The sequence below is a fragment of the Daucus carota genome, chromosome 4 (assembly GCF_001625215.2).
Source record: "Daucus carota subsp. sativus chromosome 4, DH1 v3.0, whole genome shotgun sequence".
Taxonomy (NCBI): domain Eukaryota; kingdom Viridiplantae; phylum Streptophyta; class Magnoliopsida; order Apiales; family Apiaceae; genus Daucus; species Daucus carota.
The window spans coordinates 28760387-28787782 of NC_030384.2; the positions used below are offsets into that span (position 1 = coordinate 28760387).

The window sequence follows — 27396 nt, forward strand, 5'->3', positions numbered from 1 at the left end:
AAAAGGGTTTGAGAGGGCGTAGCATGCACACGTAACCTACAATCTTGTGAATATATTAACAAAAATACATATGACATCAGTAATCAAATACAATTCTTTTTAGATTTTTTCTTGAAAATAGTTGAAGTTGTTTTCCCTTGCATTAAAGGTTGCATTTATTAATTAAGGATGATTTGAATTACTAAATTTGAAAGTTATATTTGTGATTGATTTTAGTTCATTTTGGTAGCAAATATTGTTTCAAGGTTGCAAACAGTTTTTTAGATATCTTTCCATAAATTTAAAATTTTGCAATATAAATTAAAATCAAGAATGTTATAACTAAATTGTAACCTTAACACTGCCGGTGATATTTTCCCAATACCAAGTTGCTAGAGAGATGAGCAGAGCTTAATTGTAGAGAAAGGTACTGTGCAGACTACCCACTACAAGAAAAGCGGCTTATTTCGACCGCCAGAATCCGGTCGCAAATAGCTTTCTTCGACCATAAAGAATAGCCGGGTACTGTGATAATGTTGAGTTTTAGATTTATATTGAGTGAGAAGATGCATGAATGTGGGTTTAATTTCCTTGTACTCAAGAAGTTGCTTACTATCTAAAATTTTATAGAAAAATATTTTATGAGAAATCACAATATGAACTCAACTATAAAGGATACATTTTTTGTATTTTAGCCTTTCTCATTTTATAGATTATTATATATTTCACATATAGTAACAATATAGGTTACAAAGTTAATTATATGATTACAAGTTTAAATATCAAAACCTCCAACAACCATACACAAATAAGTTCTAAAAATCTCACCTTTAAATAAACTTCATAAAAATGATACTAGTAATTTACACTTTTGACCGCATAAGTTTAAGCGCTTTTTTGATTTGGTCTCAAACAAAATTTCTTGTCAAAACGCACCCAAATGTCTAAAAAGTGCTTCAATCTGCACCCCTTTGACCATATTCAATCAAGTTAACGGTTAAAGTTAACGGCTGCACGTACGGGTAAAACAATAATTTTGTAGACTTCCTTCTACTGATTCTTTCCATACAAAATTACTGTTTTACTCCTGCAGCCGTTAATTTTAACAGTCAACTTGACGGCATATGGTCAAAGGGGTGCATATCGAAACTCTTTTTAAACATTAGGGCACGTATTGACAAGAAATTTTGTTTGAGACTAAATTGAAAAAGCGCTTAAACTTATGGGGTGCAAAGTGTAAATTACTAAAATCGTACATAGGGGTGAGCAAAACCGAACCGGAACCGAAAAACCGAACCGAACCGTATAAATTCGGTCCGGTTCGGTTCCAAATTTTTCGTAATTTCGGTCCGTTCGGTTCTTCGGTCCGGACCGAATTAAATTTCGGTTCGGTCCGGTTCTTTCAAGAAAAATTCGGTTCCGGACCGAATAGACCGAACTTTTTAGATTAATATTAAATATAATATATGTTGATAACAGATACTGTCAAATTTTGATATTTCCTTCGATGCACAGATGACTATATCGCGATATACAATCAGCCAAGCTAGGTTTGCTGTGGATCGTGAATTTGTCATTTATAACAAGATTTTTGTTTTAGTTTCCTGATCTTATCCAGAGCTTGTAAACTGAAATAGCCGCAGCCTGTAGTTCAGTAGTAGACTAGTGTCAAACAAATAACTCTAGCTTCTTTATATATTGCCGCAGTAGCTGATTACATGAGACCAGTAGAGTAGGCAGCTTAAATGTTACAGAGAGTCCATAGTTTCACTTGCCTTTTCATTTCTTTTGCAAAAAAATTCGGTTCTGAAAGCAAGAACCGAACCGAACCGAATTTTTTCGGTTCGGTTCCGGTTCGGTCCATAAGTAAATTTCGGTTCGGTTCGGTCCGGAAAAAAATTCTTATTCGGTTTTCGGTTCTTTCGGTTCGGTTCGGTTCTGGACCGAACCGACCGAATGCTCAGCCCTAATCGTACACATGTCTAGTCTATCCAAGATAATAAATATAATAAAATCAATTATTGTAAACATGAGATGTGCAATTAAAACTTAATTCTTGAAATATCTCCTAGAATATTGATGAGATAAAAAAAAAATCTTTGGTATTCAATCTAAATTAATAGATTTTTCGAGATTCTGTTATATAATAGAATATTTACAAGATGGAGGATAATATATATGAAATATTATAATTAATTTGAGATCTCAAATATCTATAAAATCTTCATTATGAATATGAGATATGAGATTTGCAATTATTATGAATATTAGATATGTAATTAAAACTTAATAAAATCTATAATATCTCCTGCATCTCATTTCACCAACTATATCTATAAATATGAGAAAGAAGTTGCTTAACATGTTTAAATACATAGGGTTGTTTAGAGTCTTCTATCTAGGAGAGTAGAAAATCACCTAAATATATACACTTTGAAGATTATTGGAGGGTTCGTATAAAATTTATGTAAGTTTTTTAAGATTTAGATGAATGCTCACACACACACACATAAAGACACATGTTAGACTTTGGTTTGATATAGTTTAAGGTATTGAAAAATATTCCTTACTATATCTATTAGATGAATCAGTGCCTCCCCAGAAAAGTTACTTATGTATATAATACTTTTAATATAAATAACTTTATATTTGAATTCTTTATGTTCAAAATGTGGGCTAGATATTTATATATTTACTCAAATCTCACATATTTGAATTACTTGCAGAGACAATGAAGAAAATGCTCCATGATGGCTCAACATATGAGTCATTAATTAGTTACGTAGCCATGCCTGCATTGGTTACTCACAGACACCCGTTTATGTGCCCAAAATGCTTAATCCTAAAACATCATGTTCAGGTTCACCTCCGCCAAACTGAGCTTTTCTACTAGGAGCATGAAGCTTAAATTGTTCTTTCGAAGGACAAATGCAGGGAGCCAATAAACAAACAACCAGTAGTTTTAAGAAAAATTCCTTTCGATTTGCCCGAATCAAGAAAATAATCACTATGATAATATTGTTTCAATGGAAGAATAATCATATTATTCTTGGAGTAGTTACATTGGCGTACGTGTTTTATGTAATTTATCATTTATATGTTGTCTTGCACAAAATTATCAATCAATCAATAATATTTTTCTACTTTAACAAGTATTAAGATTCATGTTTTACTTATTAGTTATATTGCAGAATATAGTGTTCTCTGATTTATAAAACTAATTGTTCTACGTTTTGATTACAATGTTTATATTGCAGGACAAAAAAATTTAAATTTAGATGACTAGATTATATTTTTTCCAATTTTCTACCCCAATACTCCTATATTTTTGTCTTCTCCATATAACTTAACTCTAGTTACATAACAAACAAAGGGCCCTTCATTGGGAAAAAAGGGTCTGAGAGGGTAGAATGAACACAACTTTACAATCTTGTGAATATATTTACAAAAAATACATATGACATCCACAAGTAATCGAATGCAATTCTTTTTAGATTTTTTCTTGAAAATAGTTGAAGTTGTTGTCCCTTGCATTAAAGTTTGCATTTATTAATTAAGGATGATTTCAATTACTAAATTTGAAAGTTATATTTGCAATTGATTTTAGTTCATTTTGGTAGCAGATATTGTTTCAAAGTTGCAAACAGTAATTTTGCAAATAACTTTCCATAAATTGAAAATTTTGCAATATAAAATAAAATTAAGGATGTTAAAATAATTCTTAGTAACCCTTAACATTGCCGGCGATATTTTCCCTCCCTCCTAATAAATGGATAATAGAGCATAGATACTTAATTATGATTTGTCCTTGGGCACTACCTATTATACCAATAAATGGATAGTAGGGAAACAAATACAAGAACTGGTATATATGAAGCATTTGCCCAAGATCATAATCTGTCTTTACCCTATCTGTTAAGAATTAATATTCTTGATCATCATGGAGTCTGAACTTCAGCTGTTCATTGATCTGCTGCACTGGATGTTTGTAAATTAATCAATGATACAGTACCGATCCTGAACTTTCGAGGGCCCTAGGCAAAAGAAAAAATTGGGGCCCTTTTTAAAAATTTTAAAAATATTTAAAGAATCAAATTTTTACTAAAATATATTACAAAAAAAGTTTCAAACAATTTATAGGTAATGACATAATACACAATCCAACATTTCATAAAAAAAATGAGTTTTTACGAGCTTTCTGAGATGCAAAATCATTGATGACCAAGAAACCCTTGATTTATCAATTGCAGAATTTCTGAATAATTTCGATTCATAGATGATAAAACTCACAAGTGATGCACCTTCCAACTGCAACTTATCTCTATTTAAATTGTAGAATGAAATAGTTGTTATAGTTAAGAATAAATGAAGATTTCAAGAGATTTAATGGTTACAACGGCTTGTTTTTCTTGGTAAGCATTCAGATTTAATAGAGACAGAAGGGATGAAGATGAGGGGAGAAGGAGAGACGAGTAGGAGATCAAATAAAATTGGGTTGGGTATTTGTGTGTGTAATGTGTTATGGATTTGTTGTATTATTTCTTGTATATCACTTTTAATTTTTCTTATCGGCAATTTCTCTTGCCTTTCAATTTTTTCTTTCATTTTTCTTATTATTTATTTATTTATTTTGTCAATCAATTTTAATATTTTCTATGTCAAAAAAAAACTTAAAAATAATAATAATTTCGACTTTAATATTTTCTACCTTAAAAATAAGAATATAAATGAAAATAATATTTTTTTTAACAAAAAAAATAATATAATTAAATAACTTAAAAATTTTGGGCCCCTCCTAGTCTTGGGCCCTACGCCACTGCCCCCGGCCTACCCTCAGAACCGGGCCTGCTATGATATAAGGCATCCATCGGACATATGGAAGGAGGATCATACAAATGGAGATGTTTAGAAAGAAAATACCACGGAGCTTGCAGAGAAAGGTACTTTGCAGACTTACCTCAGCAAACTCGAGGGGAATGCTCGTGACCGAAGGGCTTCTTATGGGGGCAAGGTATCCAACATGCTTAAGAATGTAAACTCTCTGAATAGATATCAGCGAGATACACCCAATCAAACCCTAAGCATGTACTTGTGGCCACTGACAATTAACTAATACTGTTGTTACAACAGGAAAAAACAGGGTCTGAAATGATCTATGTGCATCTTGCCTCTTAGCCAGAGTGTCAGATACAAAATTAAATGCAAATGCATACAAGAACAATCATTGTAACTCAACAAAGATAAAATCCACCAGAAAACCAAAATGGCTAACAATTCCTCCAGTGGATGATACTATATTTTTGAGATGGGAGGTGAACAAAGTTGTGCAACACATGTAACCTAATCCAATAAAACAATGTTTGAGGCCGCTCTTACTCACATCATTCTAAACAAGTCATCAGGAAAAAATATATAGCTCTAATAACACAGATTCAAGAAATGGGCTCAAACATACAAAATCACATATTTGCAATTAAGCATCCGACCAAGAAAGCCTTGTGAATAGTACCTTTGAGTATTCAGGCGAGAACTGATCAGAAAATATACTTCAATTAAAAACGGCAACAAAACAATAATCATCATCAAATTTTATAATAAGCTATCCAAGCACATTGATAAAAAGCAAATTCCGGAGATTCCAGAAGTCAACAATATCCCTTCTTCCTTCAATGTACTCCAGAAAACCTTATGTACGTTAGAAATGGGGTATGTAAAGATACACGTATGTTTGAATAATTGTCTCTTGACTCTTATACTGGAGCCAGATTGATTAACAGCAGACTACTTGTTTCACATGTAAGGCCTTTAGATGGAAGTTGAATAAGAAAGGAAAGGAACTAAAAGGAGTCCCCGCCAAGGTTTTATAAGATTTCCTATTGATAACAAGAATAAAAAAATTATTCAATACACCTCAGATTGCAAATGACATGACATGGCATGACACCGAGCCACAATGATTGTAAAATGAGGCATTTGGCTTACTCGAAAACATGGAATGATGGCGACCAAAACTCCAAAAGTGGCCTGATTTTGCATTGAAGAGCCCTTCGTTTAGCTTTTATTTTAACCTCTCGTGATTCTATCCATTTTATGGAAACTGTGGTGATCACTCAAGTTGGCCTTGTTTTGTTATCAATTTACAACCTTCCGTCTTTACTTAATACAAGATGTATTAAGCTCTGCTTTTGATATCAGGACTGACTGAGTCTGGAAATGATATCGACATGTTCTTTCGACCACTTACGAAAGATGAGTTGTTGCACATGAATCAAATAGATAATAATATATACAAGCAAATATCAAATGAAATCAGCAATTTAATGAATGTAAACAACATATCAATCCTAAGGTCTATCCACTCTCATAGGTTAACCTAAATAGATTTTTTAGACGAAAGAACCTAAATTTTGATGCCATCTGTGTGACACCCGGTCTAAAAATAAGATGTAGAGTTCCCCATAAATTCAAAACCTCAAAAGAGAGCACTAACATATTTCAAATAATAGTATATATATGAATTTAATAATCTCTTAAACAATTTATATCATATTATCATATTATATTATACTCCCTCTGTCCTAATTTATCTGTCTTGTTTGACTTTTTTGTGGTGATCAAATTGACCAAATTTTGACCGATAATTAGTTATTATTCTTACATGATCTTGAAAATCGAAAAAATACATTTTAAAGTAGAATAGATGTAAATCTAAGTTATAAGAACTAATTATATCTTATAAGAACTAATTATGTGATCTTCCCATTTGATCGTGATCTTCCCTCCCACCATTTAATCGTACTTCAATGTACGAGTAGTTTTTGAAACTTACAGATACAGGCAATTACTTTTCGTCAGAGTGAATCATTTACAGTACAGTTTCATAAACAAATCAAATATCCATTGCTATTACCACTGCATTTTCTTGTCTGCCTGATACACATGGTGTGAGGAAAGAAGTAGGCTCCATTAAATTGGTGGCGGTTAGTATACTGGCGGAGTGGCGGTTGTTATTTAGCAGCGTAAATAAAGGAGAATCGACATGGATGGATCACACATATCATTGTCACCCATCACCAACAAACGAAACTGTTTAGGTAAGTTCCATATGAAAAAGGCCATGGGCTAACGTATTATATTAATATTAGATCACACACTGTTTTATATATTGTGCACTAAACCGGAAGGTCACGGAAACAACCTCTCTACTGTAAGGTAGGGGCATGGTTTGCGTACATCTTACCCTGCTCTAAGCGGGACGATATACTGAGTATGTTTGGTTTGGTTTATAGAAGTAAATTCTGGTAATATATTTTTCATAAATTTTCTAATTATTTTATATATGTAAATTTCAGTCAAAATTTGTTCAATTTGACCATAAAAAGTCAAACAAGACAAATTAATTAGGAAGAGAGAGTATCGGTATAAGACGAAAAATGCTAATAACTTAAAAGTCTTCAAGTCCTAATCAATTTATATTGTATTATCATATTAACTTAACCCTATTGTTCCTTCAAAAAAAACTTAACCCTGTTGTTATATTTTTTCGGACGAAAACATTAGCCATTTTCTTTCTTTGGCCCTAGGCCCTCCTAAATTACGTAGATTGAATTGCTTGAGATGTCATTATATACTTTTTAGATTAAACAATTAAAATGGTTAAACTATCTGAAAACAAAACAATAATTCGTTTGTTTTATTTTTTGTTTCATGGTTGTAGTTGACAGTTTGAAAATTTGTTCGAGCTTGATTTCAATATTTTAATGAATTTTTCTCTTGTTTGTAATAAAAAAAAGGACTGTCCGCATTTTGTCGAAGAGAAGAAGGATAATATCATGAACCATAACCCTTATTCTATCCTTTTTTTCCTTCTGATTTCCCCCATTTAATATTCTAAAATTGTTTTTTTTAGAAACTAGATTGTGCTTCCGAAATACCTCCTGTAAAAAAAATATATAACACGTGCTGGTATAGATAAATATTTTTAATTTGGACAAGTAGGCTGGACACTTTTTAAGGCTGCTGCATTAAGGATAAGGCCTTGCAATATTCTCTTCAAGTTGCTACAATGCTCTACTAAAGTCTAAAAAGCCACTAAAATATTAAAAGCCACTAAAATATTAAAGTTATACAAACTAAGAGAACTCCTTGATGGGGACCTTTTTGTATATGATTAGATTAGGCGTCTTGGGTTCCCTCTTTTGCTTTTAATCTTTAATCTAGGTTTTTAGATTGATTATGGATAGAACTCTCTGTGACCTGTCATAGAGCAAGAGGCAATCATATACATTCTTTTATTTTTGGTTTTTATATGCATGCAACTTAGCAATTAAAAAGAAAAAGAGAACTCCTTATTAAACTATTCATTTTTAGTGGGAAATGGTGGACGGATCCATGATTTTCGTTTAGGGGATATCAGACAAATTTTGAGAACACACTTATAAATTTTAAATTTTTGAATTTTTGAGAAATATTGTCATATTTTTTAAAAAATTTAATGAATAGAAAACCTAAAATTTGATTTTAGGGGATAGGTGTCTTCCACTATCCCTTACATGAATTTCTCCTGGATATGGCGGTGTGTATAAGAAAGTAAGAACAACTTCTTGATTTCTCTTATAGAGTAAGATCATCCAAAAGCCAAAGAAAATCACATCAATATTGAATCAACTTGTATACATGCAAGTTGCCATTTTATTTCAAGGCTGCTGCATTCCCTTGGTCCCTTCAAGTTGCAACTTTACAATAAAATTATCGAAACCATTGAATCATGTATTTAAGTTATACAAAACGAGAGAACTCCTTAAACAATTCATTTAAAGTAAAAGAACTTCTTGATTTCTCCTATAAATTAAGACCCTCCAGAAGCCATCAATATCGAAGCAAGTTATATACATACAGTAAAAGAAGAAAAGCTAAGAAACTAAACAGGGTAATGGCAAGTTCTTTAAGATGTTGTATGTTGATTGTTTTGCTAGTTCTAACTAGCAACTCAGGCATTCATGTTTCAGCAAGAGTGTCATTATTTACGAATCAATCGCTCCGCGTTAACGAGCAACTCATCACCCGTTCGTTCAGCCTTTCAATGCAAGGAGACTGCAATCTTGTTCTTCGCGACAACACGAGGGTTTTGTGGAGCACATCGACAGCTGGTTGGGGCACTAATTGCCGTGTAACAATGCAGGATGATGGGAATTTGGTGGTGTACAATGACCAAGGGGCACTTTGGGCAAGCAACACATGGAGACAAGGAAAAGATACTTATGAACTTATTCTACAGGAGGACAGGAATTTGGTCATATACAAAGGAGCTGCTAGAACAGCAATATGGAGTACCAGGACACAATTCTTGGCATCTGAATAGATGAACTAATGTCGTATGTGCAGCTGCTTAATTTGCCAGATGATTTCATGCTAGCTGCTTCCCTGATTTCTAAATTATGTTTGTGTGTGTAAAATACCTATACATGTATTCTATCCACATATACGGTGGATTGGTGTATCTTTTATTAATATTTCCGTTTTTTTCGTGGTGTGTTAATACTTAATAGACACACAATAACAAGTTTTGTGTATCTAAAATTTCTAAATGTTCGTGTCTTTTTTTGTGTTATGCATAATATAGTGGACCACAAAGTGATCCCTCATGTGCTCAAATATACATAGTTAGAGCAACTCCAATTAATATGGGTGCCAAGAGGGGTGCCAAATCCAATATCAGCATTTTTGGGTAGGCTGTAACTCAATCCGGGTGAGCCGGGCGTAATTCGAGCCGAGTTTAATTGAGTTGAGCCGAGCCGGCTCGTTTAACCAATCGAGCCTAAACCTCTACCCGAACTCGACTCGTTTATTTTCACGAGTCGAGTCGAGCAGACTCGTTTAGCTAAACGAGCCGATTTTAACGAGTCGGGAGAGCAGGCTCGTTTAATTTTACCCTAAATCGAGCCTAAAACTCTACACAAACTCGGCTCGTTTAATTTCATAAGTCGAGCCGAGCCAGCTCATTTAATTAAACGAGCCGAAACCTCTGACCGAACTCGAGCTCGTTTAGCTAAATGAGTCGAGTCGTGCCCGTCAAAACGAGTGCGAGCCGGGCGAGCTCGCGAGCTGCCCGGTTCAAATTACAGCATTACTGTTGGGTGCTTCCTATTGAAGATGCAAGGGTGTCAAGATAAGTTGCCAACTTTTGCCATCCCCTTGGCACCCCCTCCTAATGGAAAAACCCAAAATACTTGTACCAAAAGTATATATTTTACATATATCTTATATATTTTACATATTTTTTTCTATTATTTATTTGGAAACCACCTAGACAACTTAAAACAGATGCCAACTATTGGATTTGAAGGATGTCAAATATAACACGAATGTAACTAAATTATAATATTATATTTGCAAAGTGGATAACTAAAAAGGGACGGAGGGAGTATTGTTTACAAGCCTTTTTCAACATTGGTTCTACCTTCTGCACTATTGTGTCGCCAGCTCTTCGACAATAGTTTTTAACTGTTGTTGTAGATAAATTTCAATAACGGTTGGTTCTCTGTTGTCTGAAACATTATCAGATATCGTCTCGATATTTAACAGAATCTCGATGTGATAGACAACGGTGCTAAACCGTTGTATAACCCTGTTTTCCTTGTAGTGCTCTTAAAATAGGGCATGTGACAATTTACGAGTGTGCTTCAGTACAATGATTAGAATCTTCAATCCAGCCCTTCTTTTTATTTTCTTCATCATCAGAAAAAGCAGAACCAGTTAGACGTTGATGCGTATTTTGAAATATGTCATAGAGACGTGGATCGGATATAAGCATACCTGAGCAAGCAAGCAGAAGATACACACAGGCACACAGCTCTCAACTGTACTCTCCGTCCCTCTCCAGTCGAATAGAAATGAAATTTATTATGACTCAAATTCGTAGCAAAATTAATTTATTCAAAGTTCAATGAAATATACCCCAGTCCCCACCCTCTATAATTTGGACAAAATTTATGATAATTATAATTTTCAGACCAACATATAATTTATCTGATTTATCTGTAGTGTTAAATTAAGTTTTATATTTTGTGACAAAAAAATTTAAAATTTTATATTTAAAGTTGAATATAAATTATTAATATTAAAATTACTATAAATTTAATTTTGCAGATTATTATGTATTATAAATTGTATAATGTCTAATTTTACTTCTGCATTACAATATTTATGTAACACAATTTACATAAGAGATTCATATGATTAATACAAATAATATAAAAATAATACATCATCAAATGATCACATTTTTTCTCAATTATTTGTAAATTGTTCAGAACATTAATCACATTGAATAATATTATTGTTGTAAAAATCGAAAATCGGGATTGAAGAGGCAGAATAGAGATTAATCATTAATCAAATGATTGATAATTAATCAGAAGATTAACCAGATATTTATAATATAATAATAGTATTTAATATATTAATTTAATTATTATATAATATTTAATTTAAAAAATAAAATAATTTATCGGATTTTAAAAATCGATTTGGGAAGGAGATTAATTGGTCGAATCGAGGATAATACGCAGATCAATCATCCTAGGAAAATCTTTTCACAACAATTTCTTAACTTTTTAAATTTACCCAGACCCTTGATCACAATGGATGATTTCATCTGCATTACTGGTTTTGCAATCCATAATGACTACTCTGTAAAGGTTTATGACTGGCTAAATACTCTAAACTTACTTGGTAACATATATACCTGAAGTAGGCATTTGGAAGGAGCACGGAAGTTAACAGAGAAGATTCTGCTGCAAAAATATCAGAGCTTTTCATATGATGGAATGATCAACTCTTTGGCCATATGGTGGAACTTCTAGAATGTCTCCGTGTAAAAGGATTCTTCACCAGTGATCCCATGTACAAATGTACAAGGTGTCCCCTTACAGGAGCAGGAACAAAAATCAACTCTGACAAATTCTTGTGACCCTCACATTAGTCAGGTCCAAAGAAGAGATTAATGTATGTTAGATTTATAAACACTAGAGTTCTCTCGAGTAATTTGCTTAATGTATCTGATATTCCTTAAGATCCTCAGTTATAGTTACAGAGATTCTAATAGAGGAAATAGTATAGAATTGTCATAAAGCAGATAGAGAGAATTGTCAACTTGAAAGGGCATATGACTAACATCGATATGTAGTTCCACAAGTTATAGCAATTCGAATCAAACAAAGCAAACAAGAAACCTCAGACAAATCAAACGAGTTCATATGCTACTTGGCGTCTTCAGGTAATGTAGTGGCTGAGACAGTCTATTCGGGTCCTGCAGCCAAGTACTTTGAAACAAGTTGCAAACACAGAGTACAAACAATTAGACATTAACAAGTAATGTAAACTAACATTTGATAACATAAAAAGAAGATTGACATTACCGCAGGAAAGTTACTTCCTGTAACTTCTTAATATTATATAAGCTACCAAGAACCTTGACCACATTGGGTGTTTCTGTCTGCATTATTGTGTTTCGTGACACAATACAAGAATATTCTTTAAGGTTTTCTAACCCGGATATAGCATACTCTAGAGTTATTTCATCATATGCTTGTAGTAGGCATTCGACATTAGGAGCACGGAAGTTGATTGAGAAGAGTCCTTTTCCATATACCAAGGCAACTTCTTAAGAACAGGCAATTGAAAATGCTTTGTCCAAAATCAGAAGTAATCAGGAATAGCTCGAGAATAATCAGATTAGTATAGGGAAACAAACCATTGGTAAACCTCAAATGTGTAAGCTCTAAACCAGAAATCGATCTAATCTTGAGCATTTTTACATCTAATATTTTTGTCATACAGACAGATGAGATACCAGAAGTGTAATGATTTAACTAAGCTTAGGGATAGTCTAAAACACTATGCAAATTATAGAAACAAAAGTGTACAATTGATTAGTTATCAAGGCCCTAAGAGAAAGAGGAACACAAAAGCACAATGGTTTGTCTCTTTGTGAAACATAAAGCACAGAAAGCTGGCAAAATTTACGAATACATATTTTGCTTCATCCATGATCTGAGTCATCTGACTGTCTTGTTAAGTAAACTCATGTGCCCTAAAAGCTGGCTACAAAACGGGCAAATATATGATTACATTTCAAATATTTCAAGCCAAAGTTCGAAATCAAAATCATCAACGATAACGGGGTGTTCCAAGTATTTGATTTGTGCTCTTGATGAACCTCTAGAATATTGCATAATCTCTTTCTTCATTGTTAATGCTACATCCTCTTTCATGCCTTTTCCACAGTGGATGCACATTGTTTTCAACAACGGACTGTGGCCTAATAGAAACTTGACTACCTCGAGCTCAGTTTTAATACCCATGAAATTACTGAATGTGACAATTTCAAGATGACCAATAGTACAGTCTTCAAAATCTTCTATCAAGTAATGCTTAAGATCCTCTTTACCAGCACACTCGCAATCCTCGTCATGGAAACACTCATAGTGCTGATAGAGAAAACATTAAAGATTTGTCATAGAGTAGTTAAAGGGATACAGAATGACTTGAAGTGCATATGACTTACCGACATATGTAGTTTGCACAAGTTGGGAGCGCTCCGGATCAAACAAAGCAAACAAGAAATCTCTGACAAATTAGCAAAGTTCATATCCCAGATGTTTAGTGTCTTCAGGTAGGGTGGTGGTTGAGAAAGTCTATTTGGGCACCCTCCTCCAGCCAAGTACTTTGTAACACGTTGCAGACAAAGAGCACAAACATCAGACATTGATGAGTAAGATAAAGTTACTGTGGACAATGTAAAAGATATACATATATTACCTTAAGAAAATCAATTCCTGTAGAGAACTTCTCAATTTTTGGTAAACTGCCCAGGACCTTGACCACATTGGATGATTTTGTCCGCGTTTCTGGATTTCTAACCAAGACGTAAGAATGCTCTGTAAGGTTTTCTAACCCCATAAAATCATACTCAAAGCTTACTCCGTAATGTACTTGATGTAGGCATTTGAGAGAAGGAGCACGAAAGTTAACAGGGAAGATTTCACTGCAACATATCAAGGTCAGCTTCTCAAGCGCAGGGCAAACAATAATAGTTTGTCCAAAATTAGAAGCAACATTAACTAGCTCAAGCTTTATCAGATTAACAAATCCTCCAAATGCAGAGCTATGGGGAAAAAGAGATCTTCCAAGCCTTAAATGGGTCAGATCCAAAGAAGAGTAATTATGTGCCTTAAAGTTTCCAGCCTCATTGTCCTCCTCTAGAATAAGTTGCTTGGTACATTTCCTTGAGAATAATGGAATCCAGTGATCGATAAAATCATGAACTACTTCAGCATCGAAGCTCATAGGACAGATGAAGGAGAATTTGAGGATTGGACCATTGTGGAGTAGCAGAAGTTTATTTACTACACTAACAAATTTAATCGCCTTCACGTGACCCCCATCATAACGATCTAATCTCAGGAAGCTGCTGAGTCGATGATCAAAGATTAGATTTGGAATCGTAGTCCAACAATGCCTCCATTTTCTTGACAAGACGCTGGTTCTCACAGCATCTTGTATGGGCAGAAAGCAGAGGATAATCTCTTGTATGTGCAGAGGCAGCTCACTTATTCTATCTTCTTTACTAAGAGCAATCTTCTTCCTACTAGACTCCGCCATTCTTTTCTGCAGGAAAAAAATAACAAACCGTTACCGCTTATTAAATTCACCCAACCTATCTAACTCATATTTCACCTGATATTGCTGAGGTAACTACGCAAAAAGCAAACACTATAACATCCTCCTAAAAATAAAATGAATACTACAGAAAGATTCACACACTAGGTTTACAATACATCATATTCACTCATTGCAATTTCACCATGCCATAACCGAGACAGTTGAGAAAAACAGTGAAGAGTCTGACGATCTTTACCCCCAATTAGTATTTACAGGATTGAATTTGATCTTCTACATTGACAATTGACAAAACATATATAAAACTTATCGACGTTTCAAGATATCTTCAACATCATAGAAAACGATGACAATAATCTCGATATGAACACGATTACGCTCCCAAGAAGTCAAGAAACACAACACACATCCTCCAATTATAACATATAGTCTAATTACAAAAGATGATCAGCATTTCGAATCAAGATTACAAAAAAACAAGCACGCTTCTTATGGCGAAAAATAATGAGATGAAACTAAACAATAGTACATTATCATTTGGTTGTCTGCAACGCAAATTTCATTTCAGCCTCATCATAGAATGAATAGACAAGAAACATGAATTGAATATGAGGGATATACATATAATGATTTATAAATAAGCGAATATAACGTAGCAAGAAAGAAGATACCAGTAGTTAGTCACTGGAGAAATTGTGGAAACAGGAAAAGAAGGCCCCTTCGATTAGTCGTGTAAAAGAAATGAGTCGTTGCTGATGATGGGCTGAGTCTTGATAATGAGGGTGTTTTCAGCGTGTCTGCCAAGAAAGAAACGGAGCTTCTTTTATGTGACGTGAAAGGATGCACCTCTGATTTTCTCGACCGGTAAATGCCAAAATTATTATTCCGGTACTCTCATTTTTTATTCTAGGAAAAAAAAATTATTGAAATTATATTTTGTAAGAAAATTTAAATACGTGTGACAAGCTCTCATCCCTCAAAATAAAGAACGTATGAAGACAGAATAAATACTATTTTTTATTTTTTGATAAAAGTATTATTTTGCATGTAAATATCATATGCATTCTTAAAATAAATATTTCGTTATTCGCATTTTTGAAATGAATATTAAATATTAATTAGTAACTTTTTATTTTTTTGAAAAGCGTGATACGTGTTCTCTCAAAATGAAGATCCTACATAAATTTTGTTCTTTTATTATTTATTCAACACCAAAATCACAATCACCATCTCGTCGTCAATTATTTTTGTCAAGAAATTACACCCATCAAATAAATCCATCATCAAATTAGGTATTTGAACAGTTATTTTTGGCCAACAATTTGAAATTGGACTGTCATTTATCAAAAAATAATGAAAATTCTCTCTCGAAATCGTACAGATATGAATATCCACCTCCGTGATACATTTTCTTGACAGGATTATATAAAAAATTAGAAATAATTATTCAAAATAAAGGAGAAGCATTTGTAAGGAGTTATGAAGGTAAAATAGGCCATTGGATAAGCTAACTCTTTCTTACATTTTCGAAGATATTGAAATTTTTTAACTCCATTGTCATCTCTAGCAAGGGGATATTGCCAGAAACAGTAGAAAGACTAACAAAGTTTTACCTGCTCAGCTGGCTCAATTCCATCATCATTTGGAAACTTAAAACAACTTGAAGCTTTAGACCTCTCACTCAACAAGTTTGATGGAATAGTCCCGTGAGCTTGGGAGTTTAACATTCCTTTCATTCTTAAACCTGTCATCTAATCAACTCATTAGGGAAAAATTCTGCCATACAATCATCGACTTCTGAAGAAAAATATTTTAAAAAGAAGAAAGGAACTCCACTGAAGATTTCTTGTGTAGTGGTGTTCAAACTGAAACTGGTCCCTCATCAAGGCTTCGATGGTGATCATTAGCATTTTAGTGGCAAAGTTGAGTGCGATATGATAGCAACAGAAATTGGTTTCTCTCGGGTTGGGCTTTAAATTTCACCGAAGATGGAGGATATATTACTACGAACGTGATGCTCTATCAACGATTTTAATTATAGAAGGCCAAGATATAGACAAAGAAAAGGCATTATTCCTCAGAGAGGAATAAGGTAAGCTTCATTGGAAGATTATTAATTGTAGCCATATTTTCTATAACATATAAATTAAGTACTATATCTTTCCATATACGAATGAGGAAAAAAAACAAAACAAGAGAAGATGCGGTGCAAGTTTATCATGGCACCAAGTCGAGTCTCGGCGCCCTGATACCTTGGAATCGACTAGTCGTAAAAAGTCGACAAGTCATTCATATACATATTTTTACTAGATTTAACAAATAAAATATAGTTGAACACACATCAGTCTATAATCAAAAGTAAAAGATAATAAGCAATAGTGAGATGTACAGGTTATAGCAGATTGTTAGATCACATGTAAAGTGAACCCAGAAAGTAGAGATAGGAAGGAACTAATAATGTGAAGTTGAAATGATATAAAGTTTATGGATATACTGATATTTGAAAATGATACAAAGATTACATAGTCTGAAGCAAAAAAGTAGTGACAGGAAAGAAATAACAATGTGAAGATGAAATGATATAAAGATAGATTAGGGATATACTGATGTGTTGAAAATGATACAAAGATTACGTAGCCGGAGCAGGTAATCAGGGCTTACACACAGGTGACAGGTCTGTTAGTCGGACCTCATGTAGCCTCCCAAAGTCTTATCTTTCTTTTCATAACAAAATCACATAAGATTTTACTTGAAAAACCCTTACTTCTGAAGTTTCTGATCAGACCAGGTGTCGGGTCAGGTAAAACTCATAAGTCGCCAGACCGAATAAGTCGTTGCTTGACTTTTTCTATAAAACAACTTGCCGACTAGTCGTTGACTAGTCGACGAAACTAGTCGTCGACTTGATAACAATGATGCAGTGAGAAGAAGACTAAACTTTGTAAGAACATCTATATATGCAAAGTTTCCGCTATTTTTTAATTCTTATAAAGTAGGTAGTGAAGTAGATGGATTTTATTCCTTAAACAGAGGGTTAATAGGCAAAAAGATCACTGAACTCATGATCAACTTGCAATTCAGTCACTGAACTCAAAAAGCTTGCAAATGGATCACAGAACTAGATTTAACTTGCAGTCAACTCACTGAACTAATAAAAACTTGCATTTAGGTCACTGCGCCGTTAAGTATCAGTTGACTTTAACGGAATCCGTTAAAAAGATTAAAAAAAACTTTAAAAAAATTTAGGTATATTTTTTGAATTCCATTAACAACAGATGATGTTGTTAATAACAGATATATGTAACTTATGTCTTGAAACAGGATTGCCATTGTCACAGAGCATATCATACTGCACATGCTTCCTAATGCAAATAAAAGAAATTAGCAAATATTTAGACAATGACTAATAACTAATATTAATTTGAATTTGAAATATATAAACCGCATCCACAAAATCATGATCTTTTGTATAGGTAACATGCACTCATGCAGTATGCTAAAGGGATATTAACCTTAACAGAGAACTGCTCTTAAAATATAACAGGGCTCTATAGCTACTGCCTACAAACAGCTATTAATGTGACTATGTGAGTCTACATGTAAAAGAATACACAATTTCTGTCTGTCTGATTCCGTAAAATTGAAACTGCATTCTTGTTTTCCTCAAAACTCTTTAGCTAAGCACATATTAAAGATTTTAGTGATAATAGTATAGGCTCTGATAAACCGAACATAGTAAAGAAATGCATTACAATTTACAAGGGTGATTCATAGTGAATCTTTGACATGCAGACTTCAGTAGAAGTGCAAAATTAAACAGTAATTAAGATAGAATATCAAACTGAATTGGGAGTTTATTTAATTGATTCTTGATTCTAACTATCTTAGATTCTTTTATTTATCAGAATATGTTTTGATTCTTAGTTATTTTATGTTGTTACAAGTTCTCTTTTATTAAATTTTTAATAGTATCTTATATATTGTTTGATAAGTGTTAGCTTTGATAAATAACGACTATTGTAATATTTAAGTAATTACTTTTTGGATATATCGTATATATTACTATAATGTTAATATCATACATCAGAATAATTTATATTAATTTTAGTTTTATTTAACATAATTGATAATCATAATTGTTATAAAATTTTCAAATTTTAGTTAAATTATACGAGTGGAGACGAGGTAAAAGAGATTGGGATGATCTCGACTTAAGCATACATGAAGTTTGGAACAGACTCGTCTACTAATCAAAAAGTTTTTGTGTTCAATCTCGAGGAATTATTAGTAAACCGAGTAGAACTTCATTAAAAATAAGACAAACTTGAGTTGTATTAGCTAGCAATTAGTTTATTTACAAACTTATTTATACACATAAAATCTTGGCTAATTTCTCTTTAATACAAATATCTACACTAAGCTAGATGCCTATATTTTAAGCAATTTTCGTGTGTTATTTTAGTTAATATATTTTTCAATAGGAATTTCGTGAATTGCTATTGTTAATTACATTTTTCCATTCTGTAAGAATAGCTATTGTCAAAATTTTGATTGGTACCTTAATGTTTTTCTAAATCTCTAGCCTCCTAAATATTTAATTACTTGTATGTTTATCTACTAATTTTCATTTATTTCTAACACCAGGAGACGTTAATTATCCGGTACATCTGTTGGCATATTTATTTAACAATTTTTATTTTTTTTTGAATATTTGCAACATTTATCTAACAAATTTGACACATGAAAAGATACTAAAGGCAAATTAAGCTAACTTTAGGATGCAGGCAGATATAAATGTAAACCATAGCTAAAGCACTGAGATACATATGTAGCAAACTTTTCAAAATCCAAGGGTGCAAATAAGCTGACTTCAAAAAGGTTAACTCCAGATTTCAAAATTACTAATCATCATTCATCCCAAAAGTTAAAGTGTCAAGTTTCTGCTCTTAATAATCAAAGAAAATGATACAGCTGCAAAGGCAGATAAGCACAAACATTTACTGCATTCTATCTATAGAATGTTAACGTTTTTTAATCTCCAGCCTACTTGTTATTTAGTTATTTAAATCTTTATCTAGTTTTAAGCTCAAGAAACCTAATATTTTGAACACTTGTTATCTCCATTTACTGCATTCTATCTATAGAATGTTAACGTGTTTTTATCTCCAGCCTACTTGATATTTAGTTATTTAAATCTTTATTTAATTTTAAGCTCTAGAAACCTAATAGTTTGAACACTTAAACAGCTAGCATATTTGTTGTGTATAATTTTCGATAAGTGTAGACAATTAAGATAATAAAGGTAAATTAAGCAAATCTTAGGATACAAGAAATGCAGTCCACATACATGATCCAGGTGGTAATGAAGATAGAAACACAAAAGCACATGGTCATGACTGTAGCAGATATAAAACATTGAAAGTTGCCAACTTACACAGATACATTTGTTGCAAATGTTCTAATACACGGCTGTTTTTTATCTTCTTTGTGTTACTCCACAGTGGCAAAGAAGCAGGAACCAGAAGCTTGGCTGCAAGTCTGCAACAAGGCTAAATATCTTCATACCTAGACCAAAGTTCACAATCAAAAGCATCGATCTCAACACTGCGTTTTAAGTGTTTGATTTGTGCTATTGTTGAAGCTCTAGGATATTGCAATATCTCTTCTGTCATTTTTAATGCAACACCACTTTCTATGCTTATATCACGGTGAATGAACATTGTTTTGAGCAATGGAGAGTGAGCAAGTACAAACTTGACTAGCTCCAATTCAGCTTTAAGACCTGTGAAATAACTGAACGAGACAATCTGAAGATGACGTGTAGTAGTACAATCTTCAGAATCTTCTATCCGATAATTTTCGAGATCTTTTTCACGATAACAATCCTCATTGTCACAATCCTCATCAAACTCACAACCCGTAGCCTATTGACAAAGAAAACATTCTTCAATTGTCAAACAGTAGCTAGCTATACTGAAACAGAATGAGCTAAAGTGCATACGACTCACCGAGATATATAATTCGCACAAGTTGGGAGCACTCCGAATCATATAAAGCAAACAAGAAACCTCAGACAAGTGGGTGAAATGTATATCACCGATGTTTAGAGTCTTTAGGTACAGAAGTGGTTTAGAAAGTCTGTTAGGACAACCGCCTTTAGCCAAGTACTTCAAAACACAGAATGAAAACATACTCAATTAAATCTTTGTAAGTAATGTTAGAGTGAGAACAGACAATCTAAAGAAAATCTAAATATTACCTTCAGAAAATCCCTTGCTATAGAGAACTTCTCAATTTTGTGTAAACTACCGAGATGCTTGACCACATTCGATGTTTTTGACTCCTTTAGCGTGCCTAGCCGCGACAAAATGAATGAATATTCCGTAAGGTTCTCTAACCCAGCGTAAGGAATTTCGGAATATGCTTCCCCATTTACTTGATGCAGGCAATTGAGATTAGGAGCACGGAAGTTGGTATGGAACAGTCCATCACAAAGTATCAAGCTCAATTTCTCGAGCACGGGGCAATCAAAGATGTTTTGTTTGAAACAATTTGCATCATATGGCGTAGGACGATGGGGCTCAACTAGCTCAAGAATCTTCAGATGAGTAAATCTTCCAAATGTAGGTTTATAGGGAAACTGCACAGCTGAAAGCCTCAAATGGGTAAGATCTAAAGAGGAAAAATGGTGTGCCGTAACGTTTCGAAGCTCATAGTCGTCCAGAATAACTTCCTTGGTACCTTTGACTGATAATAACTGAATCCACTGATCGATAAAATCATGAACTATTTGAGGATCACCATATTGAGGTATGTTGAGTGAAAATTTAAGGATTGGACCCTTGTGGAGTAGAATAATTTTATTTATCCTACTAACAAATTCATAGGCCATCATCCTACTAAAAAATTCATATGCCACCAGTTTATCATCATCATTCACACCTAATTTCTCAAACATTCCATCAACGAATTTATCGTCAAAGATTAGGTGTGGCATCATAGTCCAACAATGCCTCCATTTCTTCGACAAAATGCTAGTTCTCACTGCATCCCTTATTGGCATAAAACATAGAATAGTTTCTCGTACGTTCTGAGGCAGCTCGCTGATTCTATCTTCCTTGATACTACCAATTTTTTTCACACTAGATTCTGCCATTCTGTTGGATCTGCAATAAGAAAATGCCAACACAGTTGCTAGAAATTAACTTACATTTTAGGGTTTTCTCTTCTAAATTATAATTAGGATTCAAGTAAAATATAGAAAAGTGATCCCGGTTACGATGTACCGGACCAAATTACAAACCAACAACCAAATTCTTGCATGTTTGGCTTTAATAATTAGTTTAACACAAGTTAGATTGCTCAGCTGTTAAGTACATTGACAACACAACCTAATCAAATCGGCAATTGAAATTGAAAACTAAGAGATATAAAAACATATATGAATAAGCAAAGGCAGCACAAAAACATACCACAAATACATAGATGCAATCCAGAAATGAAATATGAACATTGAGAAATCTTCTTCTACATGAAGAGTGAGTTTTCACTTTGCTTGCCTGGCAGCCTGTATCCAATAATACCAAACCCGTGTATCCGAACGGTCACGACTCACGACTCGCACTAATTTGTTTATGGGTTGGGCCAAAATTCTAAAAATGAAAAAGGGGACCGGATAAAACGAAGGCTCATTTTAAAATTAGTGTTCTAAAAATCCGATTTAACCGATTAATCCCGATTAATATCCTGCAAACTTTTTTTTTGAGAGAATATATCCTGCAAACTTGGTTACTGATTCGACTTTTGAAATCCGATTAATCTTTATATATATATATTTCTTAATCAAAATATATACAATAAATTTTTAAAATTAAACTATTATATTACTTTAAATAGCTAATATAATGACAACTGAATATTAAATAATATTTTAATATTAAAATAAATCCGATTAATCCTGATTTCCGATTAATCTCTGAATCAGTAGTTCAATCGATTAGGTCCGATTCCCGATTGTTTAAGACTAATATTTCCTCCGTCCTGGGTTGAAATAGTGTGATTAAGAAACAACTTTCATTTATTATTTAAAAAAGAAATTTTGGAATAAAAATATAAATTATAATTTTTTATTAAAGAAAAATTAAAAAATAATAAGGGGAGGTATATATTTTTAATCACTTTAAACTATTGTGAAAAGTCAAAATGATAACTAAAAATATAATAAAAGAATATCATTATTTATAAATATGGAAAATTCGAGGAAGAGTACACAGAGGAGTGTAGATAAGTAAGTAGTTTGAATGCGGAGGTAATTTCGCAACATCTCGTATCAATTGAAAACAAATATTCTGGACCTTTTATAATTTTTTGTCAAATCACAATAATGTATGCTGACAGCTTCTTGTACTAATTTTTGTTAAATAATGTGAAAATTTGATCGGTTCAAGTTACGCAATATTATTTGATCAAACTAGTTTAGAAGCCGCACGTTATGTACGGCGGTTTATAAAAAATATATTAATGATTTAAAATTAATATTTGTAGAATAAAATAAATGTGACAAAGCTCAGTAATGATTCAAAATTAATTTTTGCAGAATAAAATCAATTTTATATTATATACATCTCGATGTAAAACCAAAATTAATATATAAAATTATAAAATTGGACTATAATTCATGAGTAAAAAAAAGAAAATAATTTTTACATGTAATTAACGATTTAAATCACAACGAATCTTAATTTTAGTTGTGTTTTTTTAAAAGTAGTCATGCTCTCAACTAACATTGACATTAATTTTTTCAAACATTACTTATTAGACATATACAATACACCCCACATGTAAAAAAAAGCATACGGTAATTTAACATAACTGATTGATGACATGTGGCAATATACATTGATTGCGTTAAAGAGGGGACTTGTATCCTCTTGGTCACAGGTTCGACCCCCGAAAGGAGCGATATTTGTGATTATGCTTCCTGAGCCAGAGTCTGTCGCTTAAATGCGGTTTACCTTGGTTCACGTGGTTGGTTTGCAGGCTATTACGTGACCTCGTGGGTTTACTGCACTCAAAGGGTAGCGGCTGAGAGATGTGTTCAAATGAAGGGAAGCTATTCTTTATTAAATAAAAATAATTTAGGATATTGAACACTGAAGCACATTATCTTAGTAGCATCTCCAACAGCTTAACTATATGGGTATATCCAATAGTCTCCTAGTTGGCTCTTCGTAAGTTAGTGTATTATTAGAAGTGTGAACTCCAATAATGCTTTTTATATTCACTCCTAACATTATATTTTATTATTATTTGAACTCCACTATGACAAAAACTGAAATTCAAATGGGTGAGTGAACATTGTATTATAAAAAAAATGGTTAAAAGCCATGTAATGGCTCTTAAAAGAGAAAGAAGAGACTCTTAGTATTTGCCCACGGGTGCAAATAAGCTCACTTCAAAAAGTTTAACTCCAGATTTCAAATTACTAATCGTCCCGAAAGTTCAGGTGTGAAATTTCTGCTCTTAATAATCAAAAAAAAGATGCAGCTGCAAAGGCAGATAAGCACAAACATTTACTGCATTTATCTATACTATGTTTTGGTTTTTTTTATCTCCAGCCTACTTGATATTTAGTTATTTAAATCTTTGTTTAGTTTTAAGTTCAAGAAACCTAATATTTTGAACACTTGAACGGCTAGCATATTTGTTGTATATAACTTTCGATAAGTTTAGACAATTAAGATAATAAAGCTAAATTAAGCAAATCTTAGGATACAAGAGATGCAGTCCACATACATGATCTAGGTGGTAATGAAGATAGAAACACAAAAGCACATGGTCATGACTGTAGCAGATATAAAACATTGAAAGTTGCCAACTTACACAGATACATTTGTTGCAAATGTTCTACTAAACAGCTGTTTTTTATCTTCTTTTTGTTACTCCAAAGTGGCTAGAAAGCAGGAGCCAGAAGCTTGACTGCAAGTCTGCAACAAGGCTATCTATATCTCATACCCACACCAAAGTTCATCATCAAAAGCATCGATCTCAATACTGTGTTCTAAGTGTTTGACTTGTGCTATTGTTGAAGCTCTAGGATATTGCAATATCTCCTCTGTCAGTTTTAATGCTACACCACTTTTAATGCTTACATCACGGTGACGGTGAATGAACATTGTTTTGAGCAATGGAGAGTGAGCAAGTACAAACTTGACTAGCTCCAACTCAGCTCTGAGACCTCTGAAATAATTGAACGAGACAATCTGAAGATGACCTGTAGTAGTACAGTCTTCAGAATCTTCTATCCGATAATTTTGGAGATCGTTTTCACCATCACAATTTTCATCATCACAATCCTCATCGCCATCACAATCCGTAGCCTAATATTACAGAAAACATTATTCGATTGTCAAACAGTAGCTAGCTATAGTGAAACAGAATGAACTAAAGTGCATACGACTCACCGAGATATATAATTTGCACAAGTTGGGAGCACTCCGAATCATACAAAGCAAACAAGAAACCTCAGACAAGTGGGTGAAATGTATATCAGCGATGCTTAAAGTCTTTAGGTAGGGAAGTGACTTAGAAAGTCTATTGGGACAACCGCCTTTAGCCAAGTACTTCAAAACACAGAATGAATACATATTCAATTAAATTTTTGTAAGTAAACGTTAGAGTTTGAACAGGCAATCTAAAAGAAAATCTAAATATTACCTTCAGAAAATCCCTTGCTGCAGAGAACTTCTCAATTTTGTGTAAACTACCGAGATACTTGACCACATTCGATGTTTTCAACTCCTTTAGTGTGCCTAGTTGTGCCAACATTAATGAATATTCTGTAAGGTTCTCTAACCCAGCGTAAGGGATTTCGGTAGTTGCTTCCCGATATATTTGATGCAGGCAATTGAGATTAGGAGCGTGGAAGTTGGTATGGAACAGTCCATCACAAAGTATCAAGCTCAACTTCTCAAGCACGGGGCAATCAAAGATGTTTTTTTTGAAACTATAAGCATCATCAGTATAATGGGCATGAACTAGCTCAAGAATCTTCAGATGAGTAAATCTTCCAAATGTAGGTTTATAGGGAAACCAAACACTTATCAGCCTCAAATGGGTAAGATCTAAAGAGGAAAAATGGTGTGCCGTAACGTGTCGAAGCAGATAGTCATCCAGAATAACTTCCTTGGTACCTCTGACTGATAATAACGGAATCCACTGATCAATAAAATCATGAAGTAGTTGAGCATCACAATTATAATGAGGATTATAATAAGGTATGGTGAATGAAAATTTAAGGATTGGACCCTTGTGGAGTAGAATAATTTTATTTATCCTACTAACTAATCCATAGGCATTAAGTCTATCATCACCATCGCGACCTAATTTCCTTAAGATTCGATTAACGAATTCTTCGTCAAAGATTAGGTGTGGCATCATAGTCCAACAATGCCTCCATTTCTTCGACAAAATGCTAGTTCTCACTGCATCCTCTATTGGCATAAAACATAGAATAGTTTCTCGTACGTTCTGAGGCAGCTTGCTGATTCTATCTTCCTCGATACGACTGGTTTTTTTCACACTAGATTCTGCCATTCTGTTGGATCTGCAATAAGAAAATGCCAACACAGTTGCTAGAATTTAACCTCCATTCTAGGGTTTTCAAACTATAACAAGGATTCAAACCTTATGTTGTGTTTGGTTGGGGAGAATGGAATGGAATGGAATGAAATGAGTAAAAAATACTTGAAAATAATAAAGATAGGAAGAAAGTTTTGAAAAAATTTGAAAGAGTGCAAAATTGCTATGATGAGATTTGAGAAGAAATTGAGGATGGGAGAGAATGAAGCATTCCATCTCAAATGGAAGGGGTGATATCTAGCATATGATGTAGGGAATGGAATGAAGGAAAGAATAAAATTTCTTAAAAATCATCCATAAAATAGTTCATTTTTCATTCCATTCCTTCCGGAATCATTCACCCCAACCAAACACAACATTAGAGTTTTAGTAGCATCCTAGTAAAATAGTATAAAATAGTGATCCTTGTGAGTAACTAAAAATTAGTCAAACACAAGTATATTGACAACAAAACCCAATCAAATCAGCAATTGAAATTGAAAACTAAAAATAAAAAGCTTAACAGATATAAAAACGTACTCTATATGAATAAGCAAACACAGCACCAAAACATACCACTAGTACATAAATGCGATGAAGAAATCTTCTTCTTCCTGAAGACTGAGTTTTCACTTTGCTTGCCTGGCGGCCTGTATACAATGAAACCACCAATCGTGTGTATTCGAACCGTCACACAAATTTGTTTATGGGTTGTGGGCCTGTGGCTGGGCTGAAAAGTTCAAAAATCAAAAAGCGGACCGGACTCCGGAGCAAACCAATTTTAAAAAAGGGTCCTTTTAACTTAATCTAAAATAATATTAATTCTATTTTTATTTATAAAAATGGAAAAAAATTTATGATGATACATGATACTAAAATTATAATCGAATTATTCTTACTTTATATGTGATTATATTTTTTAATTTCATTTTTTTTTCTAATATCATGTATCATATATGATTTTTTTATTTTCTCGAGGAACACATTTGAAACTTATGTCCATTTAGGTGAGTTTAAAATAAGGATTTCTTACTTTAATAAAGAATTGAAATAAAAGTTAGATGCAAGATTTTTTTTTTAGACATAAAGTTTGAATCAAGTTAAGACGAAGCGAAT

The 27396-nt window shown here is 33.1% G+C and overlaps 3 protein-coding genes across 6 annotated transcripts in view; all 3 read right to left on the reverse strand.

The window, feature by feature from the left end:
- Positions 1–19818, reverse strand: part of LOC108217784 (F-box/FBD/LRR-repeat protein At1g13570) — a 77360-nt gene extending 57542 nt beyond the window's left edge. The window contains exons 1-5 of one of the 4 annotated variants that reach the window (XM_017390673.2): positions 16275–19818; positions 15333–15458; positions 13801–14649; positions 13547–13705; positions 12891–13469 (exon numbers count right to left, since the gene is read on the reverse strand). In XM_017390673.2, coding sequence (XP_017246162.1) covers positions 13107–13469; positions 13547–13705; positions 13801–14643 — 1365 coding nt within the window. In that variant the 5' untranslated portion in view covers positions 14644–14649; positions 15333–15458; positions 16275–19818 and the 3' untranslated portion in view covers positions 12891–13106. Of the gene's footprint in view, positions 1–12890; positions 13470–13546; positions 13706–13800; positions 14650–15190; positions 15277–15332; positions 15516–16274 lie in introns of those variants that run through there. The other 3 variants (XM_017390672.2, XM_017390674.2, XM_064092286.1) reach the window with 3 other exon arrangements.
- Positions 19819–19949: 131 nt separating this feature from the next.
- LOC108216005 (F-box/FBD/LRR-repeat protein At1g13570) lies at positions 19950–22302 on the reverse strand. Its single transcript, XM_017388655.2, has 4 exons — positions 22134–22302; positions 20921–21827; positions 20670–20828; positions 19950–20585 (listed from the first exon to the last, which is right to left on the reverse strand). Exons 2-4 carry the CDS (start codon positions 21815–21817, stop codon positions 20211–20213), a joined length of 1431 nt encoding a protein of 476 aa, XP_017244144.1. The 5' UTR covers positions 21818–21827; positions 22134–22302; the 3' UTR covers positions 19950–20210.
- A 2095-nt stretch (positions 22303–24397) lies between these two features.
- Positions 24398–27014, reverse strand: LOC108217660 (F-box/FBD/LRR-repeat protein At1g13570). The gene is made up of 4 exons (XM_017390529.2): positions 26857–27014; positions 25378–26266; positions 25125–25283; positions 24398–25040 (listed from the first exon to the last, which is right to left on the reverse strand). Exons 2-4 carry the CDS (start codon positions 26254–26256, stop codon positions 24663–24665), a joined length of 1416 nt encoding a protein of 471 aa, XP_017246018.1. The 5' UTR covers positions 26257–26266; positions 26857–27014; the 3' UTR covers positions 24398–24662.
- Positions 27015–27396: the final 382 nt, after the last annotated feature.